Source organism: Ahaetulla prasina, chromosome 7 (genome assembly GCF_028640845.1).
Source record: "Ahaetulla prasina isolate Xishuangbanna chromosome 7, ASM2864084v1, whole genome shotgun sequence".
Classification (NCBI taxonomy): domain Eukaryota; kingdom Metazoa; phylum Chordata; class Lepidosauria; order Squamata; family Colubridae; genus Ahaetulla; species Ahaetulla prasina.
Genome location: NC_080545.1, coordinates 77,534,198 through 77,547,685, shown reverse-complemented (window position 1 = coordinate 77,547,685; position 13,488 = coordinate 77,534,198). Strand labels below are relative to the sequence as shown.

The 13,488-nt window shown below is 41.4% G+C and overlaps 1 protein-coding gene across 1 annotated transcript in view; it reads left to right on the top strand.

The window, feature by feature from the left end:
• The first annotated feature begins 3,585 nt into the window (after positions 1-3,585).
• KDM7A (lysine demethylase 7A) overlaps positions 3,586-13,488 on the top strand; it is a 51,771-nt gene continuing 41,868 nt past the window's right edge. Inside the window, exon 1 of the mRNA XM_058191244.1 lies at positions 3,586-3,769. Coding sequence (XP_058047227.1) covers positions 3,654-3,769 — 116 coding nt within the window. The 5' untranslated portion in view covers positions 3,586-3,653. The remainder of the gene's footprint in view (positions 3,770-13,488) is intronic.

The following is a 13,488-nucleotide window of genomic DNA, read 5'->3' as shown; positions in this document are numbered from 1 at the left end:
GTCCATCTGGGTTCAGTTCCAAGTGGGGAAAAAGACACTGGAAACAGGGAGACTGCTTGGAAAGATGGTTTAATGGTGGTCAGGATCACATCGCTTGAGTTCCTGAACAGAAAAGGGCTGAGATGCTGAGCGCACCCTGGCTTTATGCTTTCTCTGAGCTTTGAACTTCCTAGGGCACAGGAAGAATATTCTGATTGGTTGTCAGACTCCCAGGGGGTGGGGGTCTCAGCTAGCCTTGCTGGCTGATGTAATCTTCCCAGGTGCCATGTGGTGAGTTTCTGTTGCTAGATGGGTCCTATTGTGTTGCAGATGATGGTCCATTGACAAAGGTGGGGAGAACGAATTTCTGCCTCTGGCCCATTGACAAAGGTGGGGGGAGGCAGGAAGCTGCAGGGAGCTGCCTTATCCTTAAAACATGTTTCTCCATTTCTCATCCAGGAAATATATTCTGCCTTTTTAATATTTCCTAAGATATTTCATTCTTCTAGGAGGGGGGTGGGTGCTAAGTTCCTACAGTCCCTTATTCTGAAGCATTAGTATTTACACTTAAATTATCATAACTTCATAATACGCTGATGATACTCAGCTCTATATTTCCACCCCTAACCACCCCAATGAGGCTGTTGAAGTGATGTCCCAGTGCCTGGAGGCCGTACGGGTCTGGATGGGGAGGAACAGACTCAGACTCAATCCCACCAAGACGGAGTGGCTGTGGATGCCGGTGGCCCGGTACAGTCAGCTAATTCCATCACTGACCATTGGGGGCGAGCTATTGGCCCCCACGGAAAGGGCTCGCAATCTGGGCATCCTCCTGGATGCACGGCTGTCTTTAGAAGATCATATGACGGCCGTCGCCAGGGGAGCTTTTCATCAGGTTCGCCTAATATGCCAGTTACGCCCCTTTCTGGATCGGGCTTCCTTATGCACGGTCGCTCATGCCCTTGTTACATCCTGCCTGGACTACTGTAATGCTCTCTACATGGGGCTCCCCTTGAAGGGTACCCAGAGACTCCAACTGGTCCAGAATGCGGCTGCGCGGGTGATAGAGGGAGCACCTTGTGGATCCGTGTAACACCCCTCCTGCGTAATCTGCACTGGCTCCCGGTGGTCTTCAGGGTTCACTTCAAGGTACTTGTTATCACCTTTAAAGCGCTCCATGGCTTAGGGCCGGGATATTTACGGGACCGCCTACTGCCACCATTAGCCTCTCACCGACCAGTGCGCTCTCACAGAGAGGGCCTCCTCCGGATACCGTCAGCTAAACAATGTCGGCTGGCAACCTCCAGGGGGAGGGCCTTCTCTGTGGGGGCTCCTACCCTCTGGAACGAGCTCCCTCTGGGGCTTTGTCAACTCCCCGACCTCAGGTCCTTCCGCCGCGAGCTGAAGACGTTGCTGTTTCGAAGAGCAGGACTAGCGTGAATGTAGTTTTAAATTGGGGTTTTAAATCAGGGGTTTTAAACGGGTTTTAAATTTGTATTTAAAAGTTTTAGGCCATCAATTGAATTAATTTTCTATTCTTTTTTGCTGTTTTATATGTATTATATGTTTTCTGTTGTTTTATTGGCTGTGAACCGCCCTGAGTCCTTCGGGAGATGGGCGGTATACAAATATAATAAATAAATAAATAAATAAATAAATAAATAAATAAATAAATAAATAAATAAATAAATATGCAGTGGATTAGTTCTTCCATTCGTTTTTCTTCAGAATATGTTTCTAAAAAGCTCAGACAAGGTGTCCCTTTGACTCTGTAGTACAAGAAAAAACTTAGAATAACTTTATTGTCACTTTGAATGTACACTAATCGGCATACATTAAAATTAAATTTCATTGCATACAGCTCTCAAAGGGTCTCCTCCTCCATATACACTACATAAACATCACAATAGAATAGAATTTATTGGCCAAGTGTGATTGGACACACAAGAATTTGTCTTGGTGCATATGCTCTCAGTGTGCATAAAAGAAAAGATACGTTCATCAAGGTACAACATTTACAACACAGTTGATGGTCAATATATCAATATAAATCATAAGGATTGCCAGCAACAAAGTTACAGTCATACAGTCATAGGTGGAAGGAGATTGGTGATGGGAACGATGAGAAGATTAATAGTAGTGCAGATTTAGTAAATAGTTTGACAGTGTTGAAGGAATTATTTGTTTAGCAGAGTGATGGCCTTCGGGAAAAAACTGTTCTTGTGTCTAGCTGTTCTGGTGTGCAGTGCTCTATAGCGTCGTTTTGAGGGTAGGAGTTGAAACAGTTTATGTCCTGGATGTGACATAATATTGTCATAAACACGACAAAATAAATATTGACTGGAAATTATAAATCTCACCATCCCTCTTTTTTTATCTAATGCTTCAAATCACCTGCCAAGAGGCTGCCGCATAAAACGACAAGGGCAAGTGTAACATCGAGACGCTCAAACATAAGCAGCATCTCCAGAATGCCTTAAAAATATTGACGAGATGGGGAAACCCCATCCAGAATTGTGTAACGACATTATCTTAGGCAATGAAAGTGAACGGACGGACCATAAAATACTGTAGTGGGTAAAACAAAAACAAAACAAAACCATGACGTTTGGCTGGAAGGCATCCCGCCACAGTAGCGGGATCTTATTTGTAACCCAGTGAGGGGCTGTCTTTCGGCTCAGTTCTGAGAGAAAAGTAACCGGCACGTTGATGCTCGCTCAGCTATTGCTGCTGTCAGAGCTGTTTCAGCCTCTCGAGACCGGAGAAACAAAGTCAAGAGCGCAGTTTCAGTACGGCGCTCCCTTCTGCCTGTCAACGCGCGGTTGCATAAGAGGGAGGGAAGGAGCGACGCTGTGACAGAGCCTGGGTTTTATTTTTTTTCATTTTCTATGTCCTCGCGGCACCTTCCTTCCCTCCTCACGTGACGACTTTCAAGCAGGACGAGGCGGAATGGGGCGGAGCCAGCATGTGCTCGAGACTTCATTATCCGTTTGTTCCAGCGAGATGAAGCCCCGCCCACAAAAAAACCCCTCATAAGGGAGGGTTGTGTGGTGACACGTGCTCTCCTCTGCTGTCTGTTCAAGTCCGAAAAAAGAGTTTACTGTACACACTTCCGGCAGCGGTGCACGCGCCCCTTCTTTCAAGCAACCCCCCCCTTTTCTTTTCTTCGCGCGCGTCTCTTGGAGCGGAAACCTTCTACGTTTCCGAGGTGTTTCCCTAGGTCTCTCGCCCCCTTCGGCTCTCTCCCCCCCTCCTCCCGGCACCAGCGTTCGCCGTCAGTGTCATTTCCCCACCGCTGTATAGTCTCTTTAGAGCGCATGCTCCAAGATGTACCTTACGTGACGGTTCCTTTTCATCGCGCGTGCCCTCGCCCGTTTGTTCGCTGGCCAGGAAGAAGGGGCGCGCGCTCGCTCGCTCGCTCAATGTGGGAGACTGGGGGAGCGTCCGCGCGCGCGGAGACGCGTCCGCGCGCTTTAAGGGCCGGCGCTTCGCACGCGCGCTGTTGTTATTGGTGCTGCCGACTTGACTGGCTGGGCCGGCGGCGGCTGTTGGTTGGGGCTCGTGGTGGCGGTGGGGAGGGGGAGGAGAAGGCGGAGAGTGGGGGGGGGGTGCGCGAGAAGGGAGAGCAGGGTGGCTGAGGCAGTCACTCAAGAGAGTGAGCGAGTTCTTTAAAGATGGCCGGAACGGCGGCGGCGAACGCGACCCCTGTGTATTGCGTGTGCCGGGAACCCTACGATGTGAACCGCTTCATGATCGAGTGCGACATATGCAAGGACTGGTTCCATGGCAGGTAAAGGGGCTGGCTGGCAGCCACGCGTCCTTTTATTTTCGGGGGTGGTGGGGAGAGGACAAAAAACAAAACAGAACACTGTCCCTTCCACTTTCTCGTGAGGGGGGAGACCTTCGGTGGGCGCTTGAGGAGATGAAAACAACGAACAACGGAGGACAATGAGGAAAGAGGCGGCTCGGGGCTTTTCGGCTAACCAGGAAGCAGCGGCGTTTGAAGCAGCGGTCGCCCTCCTGTTCTCTTGTCTCTCCCCCCCCCACCTCCTCTTCGGTGTGGAGTTATATAAGGACTCCGGAACTGAGGTTAGAGAAGAGCTGTGGGGGGGGAGGGTTTCGGTGGAGTTTGAGAGGGTGCGGAAAAGTTAGCTACCCTAATTCAGTTTCCCGTAACAACGCTGGGGAGCTGAGCCTGTGTTCTCGTGTCTTTTGTGCGTGAAGTAACGAGTAAGCGAGGTTAGGGTTAGTGCCTCCGTCCTCCGCTCTCTAGGTATGGGGGGCACGACGGAGCTTCGAGGGGACTTCTGGAGCGCACGGTGCCCGAGTTTCGTGGGCTTCTTGGGGGTCTTTCTGACGTGGGACCTTGTCCTCCGCGGTGGCGCGTGTCTTTTATATGCGTGGGCGCGTCCCGCAGGAGGCAGAAGCGCTCTCCCAAATGCGAGCGCAGCCCTGACGCTTCAAAAGCCTGGCGTCGCTTCTGCCCGGAGAAGGCAGTGCGGGTTAGCGGTGGTATCCACGGACCTTGGAAACAAAGGAACAAGTTTCAGGGCTGCCTCGCTGGTGGCGCGGGGGACTTCTTGTGTCTCCTTTCGGCTTTGATCTTCCAACGACCGGGCTGGAAACGCGTCGCTGGCGGCCGTCGGCGTTGAAGTTTTTGGCAGGAGAGGCAGCTTTTTCGGAGAGTATTTATCCGAGGAAACCCTCGGCTGCTGTCGCGGCTTTGAGGGGAAGTGCTCTTTGATTGACAGCACGACATTTAAATACCCCCCATTTAACAAAAACAAGAGTCACGATGGTGCTGGCGAGACGGTCTCATCTCCCTCTGCTGGCGGTCGGTGGGAAATTAAGTTTAAAGGGGCAGAGCCCGGAATTCGGAGGCAGCCAGCGTGGGAGAGGAGGTCCTGGAGTACCTTAAAAATAAATAAATAAAAGCGACCACCGAACAGGTCTTGTAGCGGTGCTTTTTGCTCCAGCCTTTACTGCGGTTGCATTGTTCACGCTTTGCTACCGTTCTGACGAGCCCATTTCCAGAATGCAGCCGGCTGCTCCTGCAGATGCGGCTTCCCCGCCGGGTTATGCGTTTGTTTGCGACGGTAGAAAGGTGCAGCTCTACCATTTACGTGGATGTAGCGCAATGTAGGCTTCTGAAACAGGTATGCGTGAGATGGTATTGTTGGTGTATTGAGAAAATAAGTACAGTAACGCTTTTTTAAAAGAACGGGTTCTTGGAGAAAATAAATCCTTCTTTAGTGTTTTTCTGTAAATTCATTATGCATAATGTGATCTGGTAATTGGCATATAGATTACTGATTATAGATTAACAGAGTTGGAAGGGACCTTGTAAATCCAAGCCATGTATCCTATATATATATATTTGAATGAATACATTCGGTTGTGTACAGTTAAACTAAAATATTGCCTGCAAATTTTAGTTAATCAATGACATTTAATTCTGCATAAACATATATAGGAACGTGTTCTAAGTAACTTGTATATATTTTATTATATGTTTTCACGTGTATAATTAGTTCCTGAAATTATAATAGCTGGGAACTAGACCAAGAAGAAAACAATTGTTTTCAAGTTAATGTGTTTAAGTTCTCCAAAAGAGAATTATTATTATTATTATTATTATTATTATTATTATTATTATTATTATGAACCTTTCGGTATGTCTTGTACTTATAAATATTTGCATTTTATGTTCATTTAATCATTTCATGTGGTTATCTACAATGTCTTAAACTGCTCTAAATTTTAACATTTTACTTAGTGCTTCAACATGCAAAATTTTAGATTAAGCTAGGAATTCTATCTTTATTCCTTAACTTAAGAAATTTTATCCTGTTCCTGCTGTGTTATCTGCAGCAGAGATAGCTGCATCTAGCCTATATACAAGACAGAGGAAGAGATATGCCTACTTTAAAAAAACCACAGCGTATAAAGTATATTTACATATGTAGCTATTTACAAATTTATAGGTTTATTTCAATTACATTAATTGGCATATATTTGCAGGTGGATCCCATGGTCATTTATATAATATATTTTTCTCTGGCTACTGTGTTAAATATCTAAGTATAACATGCCACACAATTGTTGAGACTGCTTATAAACAAAAAGTGTGTTGACTATTGAATTTACAGAGTTCTTATACATGCTAGTATCATGTTTAAAATGGCCCATCCAATTGTAAATGATTACCCTATTCTTGTAATACATTTGTGCATTATTTGATTTGTGAGCTACCCAGAGTTTGGTTCAAGATGGGCAGCTGTATAAATATTTTAAATAAAGATGAATAAATAAATCATGAAGTATCAAATATTTAGTCCATAATGTAATACTGTCAGTACTTCATCAAATCTGCAAGTATTTGAGAGCCTCACTTTAAGCAATAATGTTATCCATATCATGATCTCCATGACCCAATATTGCATCCCACCATGCTATTTTTCTTTTAAAGAAAACCTCCAACATGTGTATTGGGCTTCAAGAATGCATGTTACTTGGTACTTAAGATAAATACATGTATGTACAGGTAGAACTTTGAATTGTCTCACTTACTGTAGTATTTATATATTTATTAGATTTTTATCCCACCTTTATTACTTTAACTCAAGGCAGCAAATTTACGTAATATTTCTTTCTCCTCTTTTCCCCACAATAAAAACTCTGTTAGGTGGATTGGGCTCAGAAAGAGTGGGGGGCCCAACATCACCCAGCTGGTTTTCATACCTAAAACGGGAGTAGAACTTGCAGTCTCCTGATTTCTGGGCCAACATTTACACTAAACTGCCTCCATTTATTTATCCATTTCTGTCATTATTTATGAACTCTATTGTTTATATTGAACAATCATTTGTCTTTCTCAACATTATTCCTAGAAACATTGAATTTGGGAAATATAAAATGTCAGTTGGAAACAATGCATATTGCCATTCATATACACATGAAAAATTATGTTTTCTTAAATGTATCTTTCACTGTTCCGTTCTTCATAGTTCTTGTTTTAAAATTTCTTTAATCATGCAATCCTTTTTTGTCTTAGCCTTTTTAGATCTCTATTAAAATTATGTGTAATTACTTTTTCTGCAATTAGCAGGTAGTCTAGATGTTTTTCTAGTAGAAGTAAACTGAGAGGTTTTTAATTTGGTTGGCTGCACAACTTCTTAATATCATGTCATTTTACAATCAAATATATTCATTGGTTCTGTTTAATTTGTTGAAGTTTATTCCACATTAAATATACAGAAAATGGCAACTTAAAGATTTCAGCAAGAACTTTTGGGATAGCGGAACAAAACTTCTTACATAGGAGGCATAATCCACAGTATATGCCTACTTAAGTGTCAGTTATTGCAGCCTAGGTAAATTAGCACATCACTTCACCATGCAACTGAAAATGGATTCTGACAAAATAGAAGGGTTTTATTAGACAGACTGTTATCCCAGAATGTGAACAGATAACCTGTCCCTATGAACTGTCACATTTGTAATCTAGCGTGTACCTAGGTATCTAAGTATCTAAGATACTTTTTTTCTAGTTTGCTAGCAATGTGCTTTTCCTCAGTTGGGGTACTGTCAGGTGCAAATAACCAGGAAGAGTTTAGCTCAAAGTACTTCAAGTTTATTACATGCTACCTATACACAATCTGATCTACTAATCAGATACATAATTACATGCTACCTATACACAATCTGATCTACTAATAATCAAGGTCAATTGGGCCTAGATAAGAGTCAATGGAATTGAAGGGGGATTGGATTTAAGACTCTTATAGGAGTATAGAGACTCCAAACTGATGATATGTTTGACCTCACCCTCAGGCTCAGTCTGATCATCTCCTACAGATACCTGATGTCAATGATCCTCCTTTAGTAATATTATGTCTGAGTAACTACAGTAGTGATGGTTATTGCCTTTCAAAACAGATGGCGTTTTTAGTGGCTATAAAGCTTGGTTAATAATCAGGTTACAAGGCCAGAGAGCAGTGACATTCAATTTGTTTAATCTGAACCTAACGTTTATAAGACTTTGAATGGTTTGGTGTAGATAGTTGTTGAACCAATTTCATAACAGAATGTTTTCTAGTTCTTTGGTAGACTAGTACGAAAGTAGATAGCATAGACAACTTAAATAGTAAAAAAAAGAATAAAATATTTAACTGTGAATGGCATTTTCTTTTTACAGTTTGATTGGCAGATTTACTGCTTCGTTTATAACACATACTAACAGAGAATACTGTGTTAACATCATTAATGATTCCCCAACTTGGCATTTTTGAGGCGTCAGTTTCCATTACTGTGAGCAACATGGTAGATTTAATTGAACAGGTTTGGAAGCACCACATTCAGAAAATATGAGTTATTCTTAAATGCACTTTGAAATTCATAGCATTTTGGAATGATTCCAAAATTCATTTGATCTTGCTGTTGTGGAAAATTCAGTATTTCTACTGTCTAGTCATGTGGCCCTCCAGCCTGTAATAAACTCAGTCAATAAGTATGACAGGTCTTCACTTGCTACCATGATTGGGTTCAAAATCTCGGTCGTTGAGTGAAGTAGTTGTTAAGCAAGGCACCATGGGACTGCTTTGCTCAACCACCACAATCTGAGCTCTCTCAGTTGTGGTCATTAAGTGGATTGTCAAATGGAGTGTCAGGGAGAGGGCAAAGAAGATTGCAGGGCACTTGACAAACAGTCGTAAACATGAACAGGTGGCTAATTGCCTGAAATGTGGTTCTATGACCAGGGGGCTCACAGCACAATGTTTTATGAAGTGATTATGAGCCATAAAGCACCTCTTCCAAGGCCTTTGTGACTGCGACCAGTTGTTTAGTGACCAGTCATAAGTCAAGGTGTATCACTTTCTAAGTTAGTTGGTTTTTCTATAGTTATTAGCTTGTATTATCAGTAAGTCCTTCCTGAAGACAATTTGAAAAATAATGTCCTATGAACAGTTTAAAATAAAATTGCTAATATAATTATATACGATAGCCTTTTTATACTTGAAGGTCGTTTTCATATATTTTATGCATCTTCAGTCTTTCACTTTGGATACCATCAATGAACATTGTTTATCAGCTCAGGCACAAAAAAATATATAATGTACTCTATATTTTACTAGCTTATTATCTAAAATATCAGAGTAAGCTTGTTGAAATCCTAATCATATGCCTTGCAAATTATTTACTCCTTCAAAAGACAATGAGAGAGATGTAGTGGGACATAAAAGCTTTCTTATACAATAATGTCAGTGGTTCATCTCATTTAGTGTTATGTAGATTGACTAGATCTTGATTCTCAAATATTTCAGACAGGTGCCTTTCTTGATTATATATGGAGATGCCAGAGATTGAGCCTGGAATTTTAAAATGAAAGTTTATATTCTATTAGAGGATGGAATGCTACTTAGTAATCTGGCTTGATTATTAAACAGCTGTACATAGTCAGATACTATGAGTTATTCTGTGAGGCCTATATGTTTTTGATAGATGACAGCCCATTTTTTAAATTATATCAGGCTGTTAACAATAGGCTCTCTCAATATTATTTGTCCCACTTCCCAGCTCTTTTGGAATTGGAGTTGACATACATATTATCTGCATTCCTGTCTCATTATTTTCCCTCTTATATTCTTCTCAAAGTATTTCTACATTGCCTTTATGTCATCTCCACTTTTATTCTACTTAAGGTTGCAAGAAATATGTTAATTGAGAGCAATATCAATACTGGAGATATTAAAAAATCTCATACCATTAAAAAGCTCATGCTTGTATATTGTATTCATTAAATTAAACACAACGTTTGGCTCACTTGTGAAATGGAATCATATTACTGTAATTGAAAACATTTGATCATATTTTTCAATCAATTTACAATAAAATTTTGATTAGATGCTTTTATTTCCCATTTAGCAGGACTCAAAAGGACCAGATTTCTGTACTAACATCTCCTAAAATAATAGAGGCTATTGTACCCAAAATAATCTAGGCAAGGCAGTTAAATTTGTTAATTTTACCACATCTGTGATATTTTATTGCCTTTGACATTAGCAGTCCCCAACCTTTTTGGCTCTGTGGACCTGCAGCAGCAGTGGCAGCAGGGATAGGTGGGGGGAGGATATGGTTTTGTGAGCGCAACCTAATCCCCTGCATGCACAAATAAAGCTTCGTGCGCTTGCATAAACTGGTTCCCAACGGGCCACGGATGACTACTAGTCCACAGCCTGGGGATTGGAGACCCCTGTTCTACACCACTGAAAATAATTGAGATGATATAAAAATTAATAAAATGTTGTAATTGGGTTCTTATGAAAACTACTGTGAATTACATTAAATAAAGTCCCTCAATGTTGAATGGATAATCAGGAGTAATAGCCACTCCTTTCAATTGCTGTTAAATCATTGTTTTATTGTAATTGGTAATAAAACAGTTCTTGTTCTTGTTTATCGTATTCAAGGAGAGGAAAATGGTTCAGAACCAATTTTTAAAATTGCTATTTGTATTCCAAACAATTAAAGTAATTTATTGGAAGATTTGTGTGGTCCCTGATGCTCTCTGAGCTTGGTTGTTTTCTTGCAAACATTACATTACCAAACTAGATAACATCACTACTAGTAGGGGGTGAGGTTTGTTGTCATTTTATATACTATTGGCTTGCCTTGTCAGTGTTGATGAGAGTGGTCTTGGAGGTTCCTTGATTGGAGTGTTGTTTACTGTTACCTTGTTTGTCCAAGCTGTCATCTGAGGATTGATTGCTTGTGAGGGGTCATTTTGGTTTTTTGATTGTCTTTTTTGAAATACACACACACACAGAGATCAATTGGCCATCAACAGGAACATAGAGACATACACACACACATATATGTGTTTGTCTCTATGTTCCTGTTGATGGCCAATTGATCTGAGTGCCAGATTTCCAGGAATCCTCTAGCATTTTTGGACATGGCTTGGTCTGCTCATAGTTTCACAGTTAAAGCTATGGTTAAGTCCATCCATGTATTGTGATATTAAGAAGTTTTCATCATGTGTTCTGACTGCTAGTTGGTGTCTATGGATGTGCTCTGATAGTGTTGTGCCTATTTGCACTACATAGTGGCTGGTGCAGTCCTTATATTGTATGTTGTAGATGACTCCTGTTTTTTCTTTTGGGGCTGCTGGGTCTTCTGGTTTATTTAGGATGTTTTGGAGGGCTTTAGTTGGTTTGTCTGCTATGGTGATGCCATGAGGTTATAATAGTCTGTTGGTGGTTTCTAAGATGTTGCATCATGTATGGCAGTGTTATCCTTTTCACAGCTTGTGTTGGTTATAAAACAAATCAATCCAGAGTTCTCACACAAGGCGCACATGACCAAGCTCAAATTATCATATTGGACCCAGATTGTTGGGGTTCAATCCGTTTAGGGTATTGTAAACCATCACTACGTGATGCAGTTGTAAAATGTGATGTCACATGACTGCATCGCTTAGTGATGTCAATTCCAGCAGTCCCAATTGCTGTTATAACCCCAGGACCACATTGCTTCTTAAGTGGGAAGAGATGGGAGTCGCAGGCAAGGAGCAAGAAGATGTGCCTGTGCCAATTGGGGGGGGGATGCTAGCGATAGATGCTAAGGAGTGCAGGTGAGCTGGCAAAGCTCGGGTGGGCCCAGGAGAGTGCAGGAAGGCACTACAGAGTGCCTGGGAGAGGGGAGTGCTATGGGATACAAGATCCCTGGGAATCTGTAGGAACAATTATGGAAGCGTTTACACCTTCCCTGCTGGTTTCTTCATTGATGTGGCTTGAGAGAAGCTGATGGGGAAGATTACAAATGGTGATCATGTAACTGGACCACTACAAATGTTATAATTATGAGCCAGTTGCCAAGCTGCTGAATTGTAATGATAAGACCATGAGAATGCTATGGCAGATGGAACTTTGAGGACCATTACTGTACTTCTCTTTTTGAATCTGTGAATATGAATGGAAGGAGAGTCTAATCATTGTACCTCTTAACAAAACTTTGATCCTAACTTTTCTTTTTTTTATTTTTTTGTGGAAATAATGATATTTTTTACCTAATTTGTACTTCTCAATATAAGGGTTTTTATATTATTATTATTGTGCTACTATACGTAGCAGGAAAGGAAAAAAAATCAAAAAAATATGAACAAGCAGAGAAAAGGAAACAACAAAATGTATTGGATATTAAAATAACCTCAGTTTTTAAACATATCATTAAATCTTCACTACATGAACTAATATTGATCGATCTTTCCATTACATCAATAGAGATTCTGTTTATAAATGGAAAATGATCACGTATCATTGATCCAGGGCTGTAAAATTGGACCACACTATTTTTTCAAAACTGGTAAACATTTTTCTTTACTGCGGGCCACTCTCAGTAAATAATGTAGAAATTTTAAAAGCATCTGGATCAAACTGTGAAATCAAGAGATAATTTAATTGAATATACTCCACTTTTTCATTTTAGATAACCCAAATTCATTTTGCAGGAACTCAAATGTTTAAAAATTAGATTAATGATAACTGATCTAAGATATTAATAACTCTATTATAGGAAACATGAACTACACAATGTTCCATTAGTACAAAGTGATTCTCTGTTTCCTAACAGACGATTTCCTTGAGTGTGTATTGAATGAGCAAGGTAAAGCATTAGAATCTTCTCTGATAATTTTCAGTATGCTTGTGCTCTGGTCTTTTATTTCCTTCTTAGCTTTTTATTGACTCTTCTGAATGCTGTGTAAAGGTGGTTTATCTTTGTGTATCAATTGATGGCTGATTTGAGTTTGTTCAGATTCTGTAATTTTGATCTGAAATAACCGGAACACATCCTCTCCAGCAGCCTGCACCCAGATAAGCAGGGATTAACACCAGACAAACGGTCAAGCAAGAAACAATATTGTAATCAAGGAACTATCAAGCAGAAACAACTATCAAGCAGGGCAAAGATACCACCCCCCCAAGTAGTCTCGAGCCCTTAGGGAGAGTGCTAATGACTAGATGACAGCAAAGAAATATAATCCTCCCATCCCTCCACCATCTCATCTCAATTGTCAGTACCTATCTTTCCACCCCCCACCCCGGCCATCCCAACTGATGAAGCATTTTGGATGGGGAACAAAATTTTTTGTTCTTCTTTTTCCTCAAGGGAAAAACAGTCCAGTTACTTTCGAAAAAGCACCTTTGAGACAACTATGACCTGGATGCTAGCCTGCCTGGGCTCCCTAGCACCTGCCCACAACCACCTCCCCCCACCCTCACCAGCACACGCAGTCTGCCCTGCTCCTTGCCTGGGACTACTCCCCTCTCTTCCTGCTTAATGAGCTACATGTGGTCCTGGGGTTATATGATGGCAATCGTGACTACTAGGATTGCCACTATTAAGTAATGCAGTCACATGATGTCACATTTAACATCCTCATCGTCTAGTTGGGACCTTGTTTTAATCTAGCAAGATCCTTACATACTTGCATTTTGTGCTTCTAATACT